This window comes from Camellia sinensis, chromosome 6, assembly GCF_055761805.1.
Source record: "Camellia sinensis isolate YWXY chromosome 6, ASM5576180v1, whole genome shotgun sequence".
Classification (NCBI taxonomy): domain Eukaryota; kingdom Viridiplantae; phylum Streptophyta; class Magnoliopsida; order Ericales; family Theaceae; genus Camellia; species Camellia sinensis.
In genome coordinates this window covers 10938376-10959131 of record NC_138966.1, presented here as the reverse complement: position 1 = coordinate 10959131, position 20756 = coordinate 10938376, and the positions used below count along the sequence as shown (strand labels likewise).

At 38.6% G+C, this 20756-nt stretch overlaps 1 protein-coding gene across 1 annotated transcript; it reads left to right on the top strand.

Moving 5' to 3' along the window:
• The first annotated feature begins 18257 nt into the window (after nt 1–18257).
• Nucleotides 18258–19582, top strand: LOC145792569 (uncharacterized). The gene has a single exon (XM_082873286.1). It carries the CDS (start codon nt 18570–18572, stop codon nt 19407–19409), a length of 840 nt encoding a protein of 279 aa, XP_082729412.1. The 5' UTR covers nt 18258–18569; the 3' UTR covers nt 19410–19582.
• The last annotated feature ends 1174 nt before the right edge of the window (nt 19583–20756 follow it).

Here is a 20756-nt window from a genome sequence, read left to right as displayed (position 1 = left end):
TACAGCTAACAGATAGTTCATGGGTTCTAATGGTCTATTCAATTTTCGCGAAAAAGCATGCGATACATATGAATGTGTAGACCCCGAATCAATCAGAACATATGCGTTTTGAGTACAAATTGAGAGTATACCTGGCACGACGGTCTCGATATTTTGTACGTCTCCCGGTACGAGTGCGAACACTCGGTCTTGCCTCATAGGCTCTTTTCCAGTAGCTTTAGGGTTGGGTTTTGGTGGAGCAGTTGATGCTGCTGCGCTTGGTGCAGCTTTACTATTGCCCTGAGGAGTAGAAGGGCAATGTTTGACCATGTGGCCCACCTTGCCACACCTGTAACAAGCACCTGAAAGTTTATAACAAACCCCTTTGTGTTTTTTACCACATTCAGAATAGGGCGGTATGGAACCACTTCCCTGACTAGAGCTGGTGGTTGACCCTGAGTTTTGTTTTTTGTTCAGTGGGTTGTTTCTACCTTTCTTGAATTTAAAACCCCGTTTCTTCCCGCGCCACTCAGTTGCGGGTGTTTCAGTCTGTTTCAAAGCTTCGATATTTGCTTCGGCCATAATGGCTCGGTCAAGAACATCTACATATTTGAGCAGTTTCAGTACATTAATCCTGTCCAGTATTTCTACATTGAGGCCACCTTCAAACTTCCTGGCCTTCTTGTAGTCGGTGTCCACCATGTGTGGTGCATATCTAGCAAGTTCGGTGAACTTTGTTTCATACTCTCCTACGGACATGGTACCTTGTTTCAGCTGTTCAAATTCAGTCACCTTTCTGTCCCTGACACACTGAGGGAAGTACTTTTCGAAGAAGGACTCCTTAAATTGAGCCCAGGTCATGATAGTATTTGTATCGCGGATCAACATCCACCACCTTCTAGCTTTTTCTTGTAAGTTGAAGGTAGCTAGCAACACTTTGTGTGCTTCAGAACATGGAAAAACTTCAAATAACTTTTCAGTCTCAAGAACCCAAGCTTCAGCTTTTAGCAGTTCGAGGCCTCCCTGAAAGGATGACGGTTTCATCTTACTAAATTTCTGTGTCAGAGCTATGATATCATCAATCATCGGTGGCTCTGGTTGTACTGGAGGAGGTGGGGGCTGTTGGTTCTGTTGTTGCTCTAGTCTTTCAGTTAGTAGTTCCACCATTCTCTCCAACCTTGCCATTCTTGCCTCAAAGGATTCAGTTTCATCAACATTCCTTCCGTTGTCCATCTCACCATAGGCCGTTATAACAATTATAAACATAGGCAATTGCATACTTAGACAGATTATCACATTAACAGTTATATTCATGTCTTAGCCACACACACTTATCATGCTCATGTAATGCCCTAATCACTTTTTTAGGACATCCTATAGCTCATTTGGACACGTGTGTGGGGTATAACTCGTGGTTTAAGTATCGCTCTGATACCACTCTGTCATGACCCAAACCCGTCCCTATGGGTTTAGCACCGTAACCAGCCAGTAATCCGAGATTACCGAAGGCCTGCTAAACAACAATACAGTAATACAGAGTACAGGGGCTGGCGGAAGCCAAAACAGTAATTAAACAATGTCCAATGAGCTGTGACAGTCTGTATACAAAAAGACTTTTCATATATATACACATTAATAACAGAACAGTCTATACATACATGTACAATATATACAACCATTCAGGACAGGGACTTAATCCCTATCTAAAACAGTACATACAAAAACATTCAGTCTATACAGTAATTACAAAAACAGATACAAAAAAAAGGGAAACTAAAACACCCCAAAAGCCCTAGCTTGAAGGACTTGGAACCTTGCAGTGAGGCACAGTGGTTGGCTTTGACAAAAGGGAGTCTAACCCACGCTCCTAACTCCAATCTGGTGCCTGAACACCCACATATATATATGAGCAGTGAGCTAAAGCCCAGTGAATAACATAATGCGTAAAGAGGTTAAGTATAGAAAACAGTCGATTGATTCAGTAAATCAATCATTCAGTCAGAACAGTCATATGTGGTACATCCTATAGCAGAACAGTACAGTAAACAGTAGGTCTAGAAAGACCGAACAGTCAATGATGCCATCATAGCAGTAAACAGAAGTTCCAAAATAGGAACTGACAGAGGTCTCTGTAACAATAGCAGTAACAGTAATAGTAGTTGCTAAGGATGCCACAATACAGTTCAGAATAGAGGACAAGCATTCATTCAGTTAACAGTAAACAGTTCAGAAAACAGTTTAGTTGATCATTCAGAAAATATTCATTTTCGAACATATCTTTACAACATTGTCATTCACAGAGTTCTGGGCTACAGATAAGCTAGTACGCGTCTCTGGATGCCAACCCTACACAGTTACAGAGTAAACACACACTAAGCTACACAGTCGGGAAACAATAACTTAATCCCTATCTAGACTCGGTGTGGTTCTACATCAATATCCTCATTAAGATGTCTTAAACTAGGCCTAGGAATGCCTAGAATAGAATGAGGATGCAAAGTTGCACTTTAAAAATACTTTCAGAAACACAGGGGTCTCGCTCGAGCGTGGATTTACCCGCTCGAGTGTACAGGCAAACAAAATACTCCGCTCGAGCGCGAGTTATAACGCTCGAGCGGAATGTAAAACATGCCAAAAGTACTAGATGTGCAAAAATCACGCTCGATTGGGCGCTTGATACCCGCTCGAGCGTCCAATACCCCGCTCGAGCAGACTGTAAAACAGTGTAAAGTGTTGGATGCACGAATTTCATGCTCGAGCACCTGTCACTCCGCTCGAGCGTGATTCCAAAATCTGAAATTTCTAGATTTGAACCTGAAGCTCAAAAACAAGTTTCAAAATACCAAATTTGATTCTTTTGGGCTAATTTTCTGGAAAACACTTCAAAACTCATAATATAACATGTTTCAAAGATCAATTTGAGAAATCAAAGCCCAAAGGTAGTTCAATTAAATCCAATTTCAAACCAATTTTCATGAACATAACTCAAACATGACATGCATGAGTTTAAACCAATTCAAAGCTTCAATTACATGCTCTAATGAGCCAATTTCTTCCAAAACATGGTAAAATCATGAACTATGATCAAAAGATGAACATGCATGAAGCAATCTCATGAACAATAACTTCAAAACTCAAGAATGGCAACATGCATGCATGATTTGAGCTACAATTCAACATGCTAGAACCAATTCATGACTTAGCTCTTCAATATGACATGAACCATGCAAGAACCAACTTAAAGACACAATTAAGAGGTTGAATTCCTTACCTAAGTCTTCAATTTAAGGTATGGAAGCTCTATTCTTGCAATCTTCCTACAATTTCTCCAAGTCTCCAAACAAATATGAGATGAAATCAAGCTCTCTCTCCTATCACTCTCTCTAGTCGGCTATAGCAAGGAAAAAGGCGGAGCAAATGTGTGTCTAAGTGTAATCAAGTCTCAATATGTTTGGTGTAGTGGCCCACTAGGATGGCATGTTGGTAATTAAGCCAACTATTGCAATTTATCCTTATTTAATCTAATTAAATCATACCATATCACATTTCAAATAAATATGCCATAAAATCACATTAATTCTAATTATCATAAATCATCAATCAATTTCAGATTCGGCCGCCGATAAGGCCTTCAATTTGCAGTTTACAGCATACAACATAAATAGATAATTTTAATAGTCAACAGATAGGTATGCACTTAAGCAGATACACTTAATCAATCAGTTCAGTATTTCAATCAGTTCAATGACTATTTATAGTCAGTCTTAGTTTAGCAATAATCAGTGGTTAATCAGTAAACAATGGTGGGTTGTCACATTTATGGAGCCTGGCCAAGAAAGCAAGGTGTGTAAGCTAACTAAATCCGTTTATGGTTTAAAACAAGCTCCTAAACAGTGGCATGAGAAATTTGATTCCTACATGCTTGAGAATGGTTATAAGAGTAATGAATGTGATAAGTGCATATATTATAAAACTTGTGAGAATGCACATGTAATTATTAGCCGATATGTGAATGATCTACTTATCTTTGGCTCTAATTTGCATATTATAAATGAGACTAAAAATATGCTTAATAGCCACTTTGATATGAAAGATCTTGGTGAAACCAATTTTATTTTGGGAATTAAAATTACCAAGACTAATGATGATATTTTTCTTGATCAGTCACATTATGTTGAGAAAATTTTAAAGAAATATAATTTTCTAGACTGTAAACATGTTGCTACTCCTTTTGATGCAAGCATACATTTATCTAATGTAACAAATGAAAAAGAAGTGGTTAATCAAAAGGAATATGTTAGCATGATTGGTAGTTTGAGATATGTTACTGACTGTACTAGGCCTGACATTGCATATGTTGTTGGAGTACTTAGCAGGTTTACCAGCGAGCCAAGTCAAGATCATTGGCTTGCCATGGGAAGAATTATGAGATATTTATCTGGTACATAAAATTATGGTTTGTTTTATAACAAGTATCCTGCGGTACTTGAGGGATATAGTGATGCCGATTGAAACACTTTGTCAGGTGATTCTCTCTCTATCTCGGGGTTTATTTTTACCTTGGGTGATTGTCATGACCCGAACCCGCCCCTATGGGTTAAGGACACAACCGGCCAGTAACCCTGAGATTACCTACGGCCTCAACTAAAACAAACGTAACTCAACAGAGTAAGGGGCCAAACGGAAGCACAAATTTAAAATTTTGTCCACAGAGCCGTGCTTATATGCACATCAAAATAAACCACTTACATATACGTTAATAACCCACATAAAAAATACAATACCAAAAGAAAATTCTTTACAGACAAGATCATTCAAACTGAGTCAACCCATAACAGAATATATACAAATGTACACAAAGTCCTTGCCAACAAGACAAACTATAAATACATAACAAAATGGCAAGGATGGGTCTTGTACGTGAGACACAAGGCTGACTCTCCAAAACTCATGTTGTTCCTGGCAGACTTCACTGGGGCTGGGTTTGGACTTCCCTCGGCTCACCTACAACCACATGAATAAGCGTGAGCGATAACCCAGTGAATAATATCGAATACATAAGTTACATCAGCAATATGAAAAACAACATGCTCCGAACGGCCTTGGGCCCAATGCATATTTCTGCTTAACATATGTACACTTATACAAAATTCAAATCAAATGACTATAGTTCCAAACATACTGGCCTTTGGCCCAATCAGATTTCCATTCATGTCAAAACGGCCTTTGGCCTATTCATTTATGTCAGAATGGCCTTCGGCCCATTCATTTTTGTCAAACGGCCTTCGGCTCATTCATTTACGTCAAAATGGCCTTCGGCCCATACATTCGTGTCAAAACGACCTTAGGTCCATTCATTTATGTCAAAAAGGCCTTCGGCCCATACATTCGTGTCAAAACGACCTTAGGTCCATTCATTTATGTCAAAACGGCCTTCGGCCCACTCATTAATGTCAAAACGACCTTCGGTCCTTTCATTTCTATCAAAACGACCTTTGGTCCATTCATTTCTATCAAAACGACCTTTGGTCCATTCATTTCTATCATGTCAAACTTTTGTCCACAATCCCAATTAGCAACTCATAAAGCTTATAAGGGAAATAACAATTGGACATTGACAAGCTTTCAAATATCGATATTACTCATAGTGATCAGCTTGTGGATTCGCCCTGGAGCTTGACCCTACACATTCCATGAACACAAAAGGGTCATTAACAATTCAACCCGTTCTTTAACTCACGTATTCCTTTTTAGGCTTTATTCTTATCTCATTAACTCATTTACAATGCTTAACACATGCCTAAGTGTGCTTACAAGTGAAAGAGAACGGAAAAAAAAACACAGAACGAGCATACAAAATTTCAGAGAACAGGGTCCCCACTTGAGCGTCAACTTTCCCGCTTGAGCCGGCCCTTAAGGCCTGCAAAAGTACTGGTTGCATGAAAAATACACTCGGGCGCGGAATAGAACGCTCGAGTGGAAGGCCTGTCTACAAAAACTCCCCGCTCGAGCGTGAGATATCCCGCTCAAGCGGACATCCAACTCTGCAAAAAGTGCTGGGAGCACGGAGCGGCCCTTCCCCCCGCTCGAGCGGAAGTCAAAATTCTAGAAATTCCAGGTTGTGTTCTTGAGCTCCAAATCGATTTTCCAGCTACATTACTTGCATGCAATGGCTCAAATCTCAAATATAATCATACCAACATGGCACCAATGCAAGATTATAACATTATGAAGCTCAATCTCTTGATTTATCTACATGAATGGGATGAATTAGCCACATTCTCAATTTAGACAACACAAATGGAAATCAAAACATGAGTTCCCTTTAACATTTCACATGGATTATACACATTTGTTTTCAAACATGCACAAACATGTAATTTCAAGGTAAGTCTTTACATGCATGCATGCACATATTAAGCTTCAATTCAACAAATCCAACACAATTTCATTTCAATCTTACTTTTGATCACCAAATTAGCTTGAACACAAAAAAAATTACAAACTATAATCCAAGAATTACTCACCTAGAAGCTTTGATCTTCTAAGCCCTAGTCAATTCTTGAGCTAACTCTCCAAAACTTCCAAGCTTTAAGCCAAATTATCACAATTCCTCTCCCTTTCTCTCACTATGGCCGGCCCTCTCTTCCTCCCGATTGTCTAACTCAGATTTGAGTTCATATGAGTTAAAGAGGAGTATAGTGCTATAATACAACAAGCCCCACTAACATAATATTTTACTATAAAATACTTGGGCACTTAATTCATCAATTAAATCAATTTAATCTGATCTAAATCAATTTTCAATTAAATTTCACCGTAGGCTCTAAAAATTATGCCAATCATAATGGCGTAATCAATTTCGGGTTCCGTGGCCGATAAGGCCTTCAATTTAATTTCCAAAGCAGATTATTCAGACAGATATTCCTACGGTGAACAGATAAAACTTCAAAATCACATATATTCACATAATGGTACATAAAATCATGCTAAACACATAATCATACTCAAACTAAGGACCAATTAACATACTACGGAACAGGGGTATCACAGTCTTCCCCCCTTTAGGAAGTTTGGTCCTCCAAACTTAATTTACCTTCATCGGGAAACAAATGTGGATAGCGTAGACGCATTTTCTCATCTTTTTCCCATGTAGCATCTGTCCCATAGTGTTCTTTCCATTCCACTTTCACCATTGGGATGGATTTGTTTCTCAATTCTTTCATTTGTCGGTCGACAATTCTTTCCGGCCATTCAGCATATTCCATATTTTCATCAATAGCAACCCGGTGATGGTCAATCACACGTAACGGGTCTCGGAGGTAACCCCTCAACATTGACACATGAAACACATTATGGATTTGCTCGAATCCCGGTGGCAAAGTAACTCTATAAGCAACTGGACCGAGTCTCTCCCAAATCTGGAACGGCCCAATGTAACAGGGCGACAACTTGCCCTTTTTCCTAAATCTGATTTGGCCTTTCATCGGAGAAACACGAATGAACACATGGTCACCAACCTCATACTCAAGAGGTCTTCTCCGAACGTCTGCATAATTCTTTTGTTAGTCCTGAGCTGTTTTGAGTCTTTGACGAATAGTCTTGATTTTCTCAGAAGTGTCTTGTACAATTTCTGGCCCAAGCAAAGCTCTATCCCCGACCTCTGTCCAACAGATAGGTGATCTACACCTCCTACCATACAAAGCCTCGTATGGTGCCATACCGATGCTGGAGTGGAAGCTGTTATTATAAGCAAATTCCGCAAGTGGTAAATAATCTTCCAAACTCTCTTGAAAATCCAATGCACACATGCGAAGCATATCTTCCAAAGTCTGTATCGTTCGTTCTGACTGCCCATCTGTCTGTGGATGGAACGCAGTACTGAACCTTAGTTCTGTTCCCATAGCTTCTTGCAAAAATTTTCATAATCTAGATACAAATTTCAGATCTCTATCCGACACAATAGATACCGGAACTCCGTGTAAACGGACAATTTCATCAACATAAATAGTAGCCAATCTATAAGCAGTAAATGTAGCTTTGACAGGCAGAAAGTGTGCAGATTTAGTCAGTCTATCAACTATAACCCAAACAGAATCCATACCTCGAGAAGTCCAAGGTAGGCCAACAACGAAATCCATAGTCACATGTTCTCACTTCCATTCAGGAATAGAGAGAGGTTGAAGTAGACCACCTGGTTTCTGATGTTCAGCCTTAACTTGCTGACACTGTAGGCACTTGGACACATATTCTGCAATCTCTTTCTTCATTTTGGGCCACCAATAGGTTTGTTTCAAATCCCGATACATTTTATTGTTACTCGGATGCATAGCAAATATGGACCTGTGGGCTTCATCTAAAACCCTCTTCTTTAGTTCTGGGATATCTGGGACACATATTCGGTTTTGAAATTTCAACATTTCATTCTCAATACTGAATTCTGCTTTCGGGCTTGCCTCGAATTCGTCAATCATTTTCTTGAGGTACTTATCCTCTTTCTATTTCCGTTTGATTTCATTAATGATCGCCGGCTCGGCTGTAATAGCAGCTATCAATCCGCCATGTTCACACATTACCACTTCAATTTCAGACTTCTCAAAATCTTGCAAGATCTCTCTCTGTTCAGTAAGTAAACAGGCCATACTTCCCGTTGATTTTCTGCTCAAGGCATTAGCAACTGTATTAGCTTTCCCGGGGTGGTACTGAATTTCTAGGTCGTAATCTTTTATTCGTTCCAACCACCTTCTCTGACGCATATTCAACTCTTTCTGCGTGAAGAAGTATTTCAGGCTCTTATGATCCGTGTAGACTTCACATTTTGCCCCATACAAATAATGCCGCCAGATTTTCAAAGCAAAAACGACTGCGGCCAATTCAAGGTCATGTGTTGGGTAGTTCTTCTCGTGTGGCCTCAACTGCCTGGAGGCGTAAGCGATAACTTTTCCGTTCTACATTAATATACAACCCAAACCCTTATAAGATGCATCCCTGAAAATCATAAAATTTTCTTTACCTGAAGGTAGTGTCAAAATTGGTGCAGTGGTCAATCTTGTCTTCAATTCATGAAAGGCTGATTCCCTTTCACTATTCCACTCAAATGGTTGTCCTTTACGCGTCAATTGGGTAAGAGGTACTGCTAATTTCGAAAAGTCGTTTACAAACCTCCTGTAGTACCCAGCTAAGCCTATGAAACTGCGAACTTCTGTCACATTTGTCGGTGTAGGCCAATTCACAATTGCCTCTATCTTCTGCGGGTCCACTGAAATTCCTTCCTTGTTGATCACATGCCCGAAGAAAATAACCTCACCCAACCAAAACTCACATTTCTTTAATTTAGCAAATAGTTTTCTTTCCCAAAGTATTTGTAAAACAATCCTCAAGTGATGTTCATGTTCAAGTCTATCTTTAGAGTATATCAAAATATCATCGATGAAGACTATAACAAACTCATCAAGGTAGGTTTTAAAAATTCTATTCATTAAGTCCATAAATGTTGCCGGAGCATTAGTCACTCCAAATGGCATAACAAGAAACTCAAAATGACCATACCTCGTTCTGAATGCGGTTTTCTCAACATCTTCTGCCTTAACTTTCAGCTGATAATACCCGGATCTCAAATCAATCTTAGAAAACACTTGTGATCCTTGTAGTTGGTCAAATAAATCATCAATACGGGGTAAGGGATATTTGTTCTTTATCGTTACCTTGTTCAATTCTAGGTAATCGATGCACAGGCACAGAGTACCATCTTTCTTCTTCACAAATAATACTGGTGCACCCCAAGGCGAAGTGCTAGGTCAAATAAACCCCTTGTCAAGAAGGTCTTGCAAATGTTCCTTTAATTCTTTTATCTTGGCGGTAGCCATCCTGTAGGGAGTTTTAGCAATAGGCTGGGTGCTTGGCACAGTTTCGATGGTAAACTCGATCTCCCTATCTACCAATTCCCCTGGTAATTCATTCGGAAACACATCCGGAAATTCTCTAACAATAGGAATATTATTCAATTCAACATTCTCAGATTATTCAGCCAACACATAGCACAAATAACCCTGGCACCCTTTCCTGATCAGTTTACGTGCTTTCATTGCAGATATCAAATAAGGTGAAGGCACTACCCCATTACCCACAAGCAGAATCTCTTTCTGTTCTGGTGGATTAAATACAACCCTTTTTGTCACACAGTCTATGGTGGCACAATATTTGGTCAACCAATCCATGCCCAAAATTACATCGAAATGCCTAAAGTTCAAGGGTAACAAATCTACATGTAGGGTAGCATCCTCAATATGCATGACACAAAACCGATATATATAATCACATAACACAGATTCCCCCGATGGAGCAGACACACATAACAAATATGGCAATAACTCTATGGGTCTATTCAGTCTAGATGCAAATGTATATGTCACAAATGAGTGCGTTGATCCAGAATCAATTAATACAAAGGCATCCTGATTACATATTGAAATAGTACTTGAGACAATGGCATTGGCATTCCGTGTATCACCCGGAACAAGTGCAAAAACTCTCCCCTGTCTCACTGTATCCCTAGTAGTGGCAGATTTCAAGATGTTCCCCAGCTTCGGGATCGATGCAGTGGAACTAGCTGTTAGTTTCCCACTGTTCTAATTACATTCTCGGGCTATGTGCCCTTGCTTCCCACATTTGAAACAGGCTCCTGATGCACAGTAACAGACTCCACGGTGCCTTTTGCTACAAATATTGCACATGAGAGCTGTGTCTCGGGAAGAACTCGAAGTATTTGAGGAGCCCGTGTTTTGCTTTTTCAGAAATTTCTTCTTCGAAAAGAAGCCTTGTCTTTTGTTGCCTTTCCATTCTGTTACTGGCTTAGCTTGTCTAGCTATGTTAGCCTCTGATATGATGGCTCTATCAACCACCCCAATGTAGGTCTCCAACTTCAGGACATTCACCCTCTCTAGGATGTCACTGCGGAGTCCACCTTCAAAATGTCTTGCCTTCTTATAGTCCGTGTCAATTACATGTGGTGCAAACCTGGCCAATTCAGTGAATTTGGCCTCATACTCAGCTACAGTCATGCTGTCTTGCTTAAGTTCCATGAACTCTGCCACTTTCCTATCCCGGACACACTGCGGGAAGTACTTGTCATAGAATATTTCTAGAAACTTTACCCAGTCAACATCCTTATGATTTTCTCGCATCAACATCCACCATCTTCTTGCTTCGTCTTCCAGCATAAAAGTGGCTAGAAGCACTTTCTGAGTCTCTGAACAGGGGAACACTTCAAATAATTTCTCAATGCCGAGGACCCATGCTTCGGCTTTCAACGGATCTAATCCCCCGTGAAACTGTGGTGGTTTCATTTTCTTGAATTCCTTGGTGAGAACTATAATCCGGTCATCATTCTGATTATCTGGCACGGGTGCCGGAGGTGGAGGTGGCGGGTGTGGTTGCTACCACTGTTGTTGCCATTCCTGTTGCTGTCTCAAAGCCTCTGCCACTTCCTGAATCAGTCTTTCCATTCTGTCCAGTCTGGCAGTAGAAGATTCCTCTATCTCATCACTTCTAGTTCTCACCATCTGATTAAACTTGCATTATATTTCACACAAAAGGTACATAAGTATGCATACACTAAGAAGCACATATTTCTAGATGATTTGCAATGCAAGTAGTTCACAACTTACGACACACAATCGTTCATATCAAAACATTTAAGCATATAATCAATGCTTCCAAATTCATATTTATCACATGAATGCATCCTAGATCTTATCTAGATGCTTATTTCTCTTTTTGGACAAGTGTGTGAGTTACTAACTCGTGCTCTGATACCACTCCGTCATGACCCGAACACGCCCCTATGGGTTAAGGACACAACCGGCCAGTAACCTTGAGATTATCTACGGCCTCAACTAAAACAAATGCAACTCAACAGAGTAAGGGACCAAACGGAAGCACAAATTTAAAACTTTGTCCACAGAGCCGTGCTTATATGCACATCAAAATAAACCACTTACATATACGTTAATAACCCACATAAAAAATACAATACCAAAAGAAAATTCTTTACAGACAGGATCATTCAAACTGAGTCAACCCATAACAGAATATATACAAATGTACACAAAGTCCTTGCCAACAAGACAAACTATAAATACATAGCAAAATGGCAAGGATGGGTCTTGTACGTGAGACACAAGGCTGACTCTCCAAAATTCATGTTGTTCCTGGTAGACTTCACTGGGGCTGGGTTTGGACTTCCCTCGGCTCACCTACAACTACATGAATGAGCGTGAGCGATAACCCAGTGAATAATATCGAATATATAAGTTACATAAGCAATATGAAGAACAACATGCTCCGAACGGCCTTGGGCCCAATGCATATTTTTGCTTAACATATATACACTTATACAAAATTCAGATCAAACGACTGTAGTTCCAAACATACTGGCCTTTGGCCCAATCGGATTTCCATTCATGTCAAAACGGCCTTCGGCCCATTCATTTATGTAAGAATGGCCTTCGGCCCATTCATTTTTATCAAAACGACCTTCGGTCCATTCATTTCTATCAAAACGACCTTTGGTCCATTCATTTCTATCATGTCAAACTTTTGTCCACAATCCCAACTAGCAACTCATAAAGCTTATAAGGAAAATAACAATTGGACATTGACAAGCTTTCAAATATCGATATTACTCACAGTGATCGGCTTGTGAATTCGCCCTGGAGCTTGACCCTACACATTCCATGAACACAAAAGGGTCATTAACAATTCAACCCGTTCCTTAATTCACATATTCCTCTTTAGGCTTTATTTTTATCTCATTAACTCATTTACAATGCTTAACACATGCCTAAGAGTGCTTACAAGTGAAAGAGAACGGAAAACAAAACACAGAACGAGCATACAAAATTTTAGAGAACAGGGTCCCCGTTCGAGCGTCAACTTCCTTGCTCGAGCCGGCCCTTAAGGCCTGCAAAAGTACTGGTTGCATGAAAAATACGCTCGGGCATGGAATAGAGCGCTCGAGCGGAAGGCCTGTCTACAAAAACTCCCCGCTCGAGCGTGAGATATCCCGCTCGAGCGGACATCCAACTCTGCAAAAAGTGCTGGGAGCACGATTTCTCCGCTCGAGCGGCCCTTCACCCCGCTCGAGCGGAAGTCAAAATTCTGGAAATTCCAGGTTGTGTTCTTGAGTTCCAAATCGATTTTCCAGCTACATTACTTGCATGCAATGGCTCAAATCTCAAATATAATCATACCAACATGGCATCAATGCAAGATTATAACATTATGAAGCTCAATCTCTTGATTTATCTACATGAATGTGATGAATTAGCCACATTCTCAAGTTAGACAACACAAATGGCAATCAAAACATGAGTTCCCTTTAACATTTCACATGGATTATACACATTTGTTTTCAAACATGCACAAACATGCAATTTCAAGGTAAGTCTTTACATGCATGCATGCACATATTAAGCTTCAATTCAACAAATCCAACACAATTTCATTTCAATCTCACTCTTGATCACCAAATTAGCTTGAACACAAAAAAAATTACAAACTATAATCCAAGAATTACTCACCTAGAAGCTTTGATCTTCTAAGCCCTAGTCAATTCTTGAGCTAACTCTCCAAAACTTCCAAGCTTTAAGCCAAATTATCACAATTCCTCTCCCTTTCTCTCACTATGGCCGGCCCTCTCTTCCTCCCGATTGTCTAACTCAGATTTGAGTTCATATGAGTTAAAGGGGAGTATAGTGCTATAATACAACAAGCCCCACTAACATAATATTTCACTATAAAATACTTGGACACTTAATTCATCAATTAAATCAATTTAATCTGACTTGAATCAATTTTCAATTAAATTTCACCGTAGGCTCTAAAAATTATGCCAATCACAATGACGTAATCAATTTCGGGTTCCGTGGCTGATAAGACCTTCAATTTAATTTCCAAAGCAGATTATTCAGACAGATATTCCTACGGTGAACAGATAAAACTTCAAAATCACATATATTCACATAATGGCACATAAAATCATGTTAAACACATAATCATACTCAAACTAAGGACCAATTAACATACTACGGAACAAGGGTATCACAGTGGTGGTGCTATATGTTAGAAGTCTAAAAAACAGATTATAATTACTAATTCTACTATGGAAGCTGAACTTATAACGTTAGCTTCAGCATGTGAGGAAGCGAATTGGTTAAGAGATTTCTTACATGAAATTCTTTTTTGGGAAAAGCCAATTCCTCATGTGTTAATTCATTGTGATAGCACTACTGCTATTGGTAGAGTGAATAACCATTTTTATAATGGCAAATCTAGACCTATTCGAAGGAAACACAGTAATGTGAGATCCTATTTGAGTAATGGCATCATAACTGTGAATTATGTAAGATCTTGTGATAATCTTGCGGATCCGTTAACCAAGGCCTTGGCGAGAGATAGAGTCTGGAATACATCGAGGGGGATGGGTTTGAAGCCTATAAAATCAAAAGCTATGTACGAGGATACCCAACCTAGGGATCAGAGATCCTGTAACTAGGTTCAAAGGGAAGAACAAATCATATAGTGGTTGTCAAAAATGCACTCCTTAATATTTTGTTATCCATCCCTATAATGTAAGTGCATTTGTCCTGTAATGTTGGAGGGTTGAGTTTTTATACTCTTAATGAAATTTTGTAGCTCTTGTTGAGTGGGGTGTGTCAATTACAGGAACATCCTTAACAGATTTCACCTATGTGAGCATGAAAGTGGGGCCGCTTTCTATGAGAACAAGGCTTATTCTCAAATATGGTCATAAAAACTGGGATAAGCACAAGGCCGTAATGTGCTGGCTATTAAAGCTCATGTCAACACCTGGATTATTATGTGTGAGCAGTAATACTTTATTTCTCCTAAGCAGTCATAGTTGAAGTCTGAGACCATTACTGACTCTAGAGTAGAGGTTGTTGTTTCACTAATGAAGGTTCAATGCAGAGCACACCTTCATGATGCATAATAGTCTATCTTTGTTTGGTAATCTCTCTTGTCCTTGTTGATATTAAAATGGATGGGGGATTGTTGGTTCATTTGAATATTATTTATTTATTTATTCATTTTGTTCATGAATCTTCCTTGGTTCTTACTCATGAATTTTATCTTGTTCTTGAATGGAGATTCAATGCTTTGGTTTTGTTCATGAATTAATATTAATTATAATTTATGAACTTGGTGGTGAATTCATGTTTGGGTACACTCTCATTTCTCTAGGTTCATGGTCATTTGTATATCCTAGTGGCCTGTAAATAGTTCCCTCTTCTACTCTTTTCTTCAACAACAAATCAACACATCAACTATTTTCTATACAAGAGAGATTACTAGTAAAAAAGGGTGTTTTTTCTTAGTGGAGCTTTGGGTTCACCATCTTGTGCAGAGTTAGCTTGAACCATACGACAAGTGGTCGGGCTGTTGTATCCTGGAGGGGACAGGTCATAGTTTTATGACTACTGCATCGGTATTTGGGTTCTTCCAACCGCAGTGGGTTTGATCTCCTTAAAGAAAACGAGATATCCGTGCCTCAGCCTGATCTATTTGTATCTCTTTTTCTTTGCATTATTTATCAATAAAATATATTTTTTCTGGTATTTTCACCAACAGAGAGCATACAAATACAATGAGGCCATGGATGAATGACAAAAAATCAATCAAAAAAGCATGAAAATAGATTGTATTATGTGTGTGAAAAGTGGTAATAGAAAAAAAAAATCAAATAGATTGACAAACCTCGTAATAAAATAGAGAAAATAATTTCTTAATCACACAAAAATTTCACTGATTTTGAGAGGTTCCACCGTCGTGAATTCTATTAGGCTTTTTGTTTGGATTTTAAAGAGGTATCTGTATTAAAATTAACCTTAAGTGGGTGTAGATGTAATTTATCTAAAAATATATTATCTTATAACTCAACACAATTCTTATAACAACAATGCTACAGGGCCCGAATTCCTCCGCCCCGAATCCCCCTAAACCACGAAACGACGTCGTTTCGTGGTTTTAATTTTTTTTCCAGCAGAAGAAGGAGACGAAGACGGAGAGGGGGAGGGGGAGACGAAGACGGAGGAGGGGGAGGGGGAGGGGGAGGAGGGGGACTGGAGGGGGCCTAAAAAATGGGCTGGAGGCGGAGGCGGGGGGCGCGGCGATCGGCGATGGCAGAGGCGGCGATCGGCGATGGCTGAGGCGACGAGCAGAGGCATGGCGAGCAGAGGCATGGCGGAGGCGACGGAGGCGGAGGCGCGGCGATCGGCGACGGATCGGAGACGGCGGCGACCCCTCTCCCTCTCCCTCTCCCTCTTTCTCTCCCTCTCCCTCTCTCTCTTCCTCCGCTTCCTCTGCGTCGAAAATGGCAGAAAAAAAAAAAAAAAAAAAAATTCGAGCCACATTCGAGCCAAGCCATTTCGGGCCCTCAATCATTTTTCTTCTTATAATTAGGACATTCCATCATGTGATCCCTGAAACCTTATGTCAAAGGTTTAAGCTTGGGCGGCGGGTGCGGTTAGGCACTGGGCGGGCTACTTGATATGATTTCTATAATAGGGGAGAAAATATTTACCTTTCTAACATCTAGAGAAAATTAAAAATATATATTCTGTCAGAGTTTTAACATATTGAAAGTTTGTTCGCTATTTAAGATTCTTAGAATTTTAATTTTAAAAGAATAATGGAAAGCTTTGAGATAAATGGTTAAAAATGATCTTATATCCTAAAAATCCTACTACCTTTTTTTTTTAGGAAAATGTTTGGTAGCTCAAATTTTTGTGGCTCAAATGGCTCAAATCTGTCAAAACGACGTCGTTTTACACTCAAAATCTGTCAAAACGACGTCGTTTTGACAGATTTGAGCCATTTGAGCCACAAAAATTTGAGCTACCTAGCATTGTCGTTTTTTTTAATACACAATCTCTTTGTCATCTCTTTCTGTGTGTTCATTTCTCTTTTTATTTTTGGCACTATCTTTAAAGCATCTATTTGTATTGTCTCAAATATATTTAGAGCCAATGCTATGATAATTGAAAATTGTCGATAGTGTCTCCATAATCGGTTGAGAACCACATCTAACTATTGACCGTCGCTTACATCACCGTTTTATAATAGAGAAATCACACTCAAAATAAATATGTTCCCACATTACAAAGGGAAGCATAAATTTGTCAACCTTAAAAGATATTAATTAAAATGTTACCTTTCTAATGGTTAATTATTTGGAAAAATAACAAATCAGTAATATTTTTAAAAACTAATTATAGATTCATGATGAATTTTACATACTATAATAATTAAAATTATAAATTTCTTCACGAATATTTAATTATTTTTGAAAAAATACCCATTAATTGTAAATTCTCCTAATTATTATTATTATTCCTTCCGTCCCAAAATATTAGTCCCTTATTCCATTTTTTATTGTCCCAAAATTTTAGTCCCTCTTCTAAAATCAAGTACAAAAATAATATAAATTTCCTATTTTGCCCCTCTTTTAAATTAATAAACAATATAAAAAGTACAATTATGACATTGATATTCTCAAAAAATGTACTATCAAAAGGGTCATTTTGAAAAATCAACTTTTTTCAAATGCAATAATTATATTACCAAAAAAAGTTAAATTCCCTAAAAAAAACCATTATTTTGGGACGGAGAGAGTATTATTTTGTGAAGCATTGTTCCAATTTTGGATTGGAATACCAGCTCCAAGTCCTGGTACCCCAAGCATTGTATATAGAGCACGTGTAGGTCTCCAGCTAGACTGTGTAGGCCAAAAAAATTACCCATTGATTCTGAGACGTCATCCGACATGTCTTAAGTTAATCATAAATATTCATATTTATTTATATTTTTTAATTATGCAACACAAAATTTTAAATCTCATTCTCTCTCACAATTACAGATGTGGAGCCTTACGTCTAGATTCTCTTCTTACTCTCTCATCTTATTTTTTTACTAACAACGACAGAGATACATTTTAAAATAATTCAATATTATAGATCTAATTATTTTAAAAAATAAAAATATTAAACAAATTAGATTTGAACTATTAAATTATCTTAAAACATATCTCTACCATTGCAGAGGTAAGGAGAAAAAGTAAAAAGATGATCCTAATTCCAGGTCATACAGTACTAAATTAACCAATAACTTCTCCGCGTACACGTCATTGCTTAGGCCTGATGTACACGTCATTGCTTAGGCCTGATGATATAGATGTGGATATAGAGGACGGAGTCATAGTCAAATGTTGGCGTGTCGTTCATTTATTTCATTTCAAGGAAAATCCCTCCCCCTCTCTCTCTCTCTCTCTCTCTCTCTCTCTATTAACCAACCAACCAACCGCTCATTGTCTTTGAGTTCTCTTCTCTGACCCTTTGATTCCCAATTCCCAATTCCCAACCATTTCAATTCTTTTACCAGGCTCCCCCAGACAATCTTTCTCTTACTCTTTTTTATTGTTGCCAACAATAACAATAACAATAACAATAATAATTATTGTAATTATATCGGCAGAAATCATATCATCATATCATAATAGATACCTACGTACGTATATGGGTGGTTGTTTGTGTTCAGCAGGAGCAGGAGGAAGTAATAATAAGAAGAAGAATCAATCGAATCCCCCAGCAGCAGCAGCAGCAGCAGCGGCGGCTAATGTCATATCAGTTAATGGGGATCTGCACAGATATGCAGTTCCCGTGACTGTCTCTCAAGTCCTCCTCATGGAAATGGAAAATCCAACACCAACAACAACAACAGCAGCAACAGCAGCACCTTCTTCTTCTTCTTCTTCATCATCATCATCATCATCATCATCATCGACCTGGACTCCCAAATTCTTCATGTGCAACTCAGATCGCTTGTACTACGACGACTATATCCAGGCCTTGGATGCAGAAGACCAGCTTGAAGCCAATCAGATTTACTTCGTCCTCCCACCTTCTAGGCTTCAGTACCAGCTCACTTCCTCCGACATGGCTGCTTTGGCCGTCAAGGCCTCCCTCGCCCTTCTTCACAATACTAATACTAATACTAATACTACTTCCTCCTCCTCCTCCTCCAATTTCAAAGCCTCCTTTCTACGCCCTCATCTCTGCTGCTGCCGTCGCCGCCACAACAAAACGTCTCAGATTTCTCCCGTCTTGTTCGTACAAGTCAACAACAATAATAAGGGGGCCTGCTTCTCTGAATCTGATCATTATAAGCCGCCCAAGGGGTCTCAATCTCAATCTCAATCTCAACAACAAGGGGGCGATGGGGATGGGGTATGGAGATCTGGTTCTGTGAAGAGGAGGTTGCAGAGATATTCTTCTAGACGGGTTCAGATGGCTGTTCGTTCCTTCAGGATCAGGTTGACCACCATTTACGAAGGTTCCGTCCTCCAGTTTTCTTAATTATTTTTTTTCTTTTCCTTTTTCTTTAATTTATTTATTTTTTATTATTGCTGTTGTTAACAGGAAATTTAACAACAGCCGACCAATATATATATATATGCATACCTATTAAAACAAGATAAACTTTGTATGGTTATTTTGTTCATTTAGCAATGCCAATTGTCTTTCTTTAAGTGACAATATGTTCCCTGTAAATATTATTATTATTATTATTATTATTTTGGTTGATGTGCTGTTGATGAGTTTCTTTTTTTTTTTTTTTGGTAACTACGGAAAGAAAGAAACACAGAGGGAGGGCTAACCCCTTTCCCTTGAAACTCCTATCGTATCTGCTAGCAGAAAGCCGCCCAGCTCACACTACAAGAAATGTCACTTTTAGCTACCAAAATATTGGTAGTCAAAAGTCACTTATTTAGTCGCCGAAACGATTTAGCGACCAAAATTTTTCGTCGCTAAACTCGTCGCCTTTACCCTGTCGGCGATAGTATTGGCGACTAAAATTTGTTTAGTCGCTAAAAGTGTACACATTTGGCTACTAATCTTAGTTTAGTCGGCAAAAGGTATGTTTCCGCCACTAAAGTATTAGTCGCTGAAAGTACACATTTGGCTACTAACTTGTTGTGGTCGGGGAAGGTATCACTTTTAGCTACTAAATAATTAGTCGCCGAAAGTACACATTTAGCTACTAACTTGTTTTGGTCGCTGAAAGTTAACATTTGGCTTCTAATCTTAGTTTAGTCGGCAAAAGGTATGTTTTGGCCACTAAAGTATTAGTCACCAATAGTTTCTTTCTCTCATTCTCAAATCTTTTAGCTACTAATTATTTGGTGACAAAAATGTTTTGGGTTATGTTTTTGCTACTAAATTATTAGTAGCCAAAACTTTTGATTACCTATTTGGCTACCAAAACATTTGGTGGCCAAATAATTTTTCGTGTTTTTTTTTAATTTTTTTTTTCTAAACAACCTATATCCATTATTAATACAATCTGTACCCTGTATAAACAATATAATCCATTAATGCTAAATATGTTATCAAGCATTCAACAACGTACACACATTTTAGTTCCAACCATCCAAAAAATTAATATTGAACGTCCAATTATATATATATTACAAATTCCATAAGAACCAAGTCTAATCCAACGTCAATAATTTAATTTCATACATAATAGAGGAATAATCAACTACTCTCACTACACATTTTAGAAATATAGAAATACATATTCATAGTGTCCTCGATCCAATTACACAATGTAAAATTATCTGAAATTAGATCGTCATTTATAGCTCTTCACTTGCATCATTCAGCAAAACATCAGCTACATCTTTTGCAACTTCTGATCTG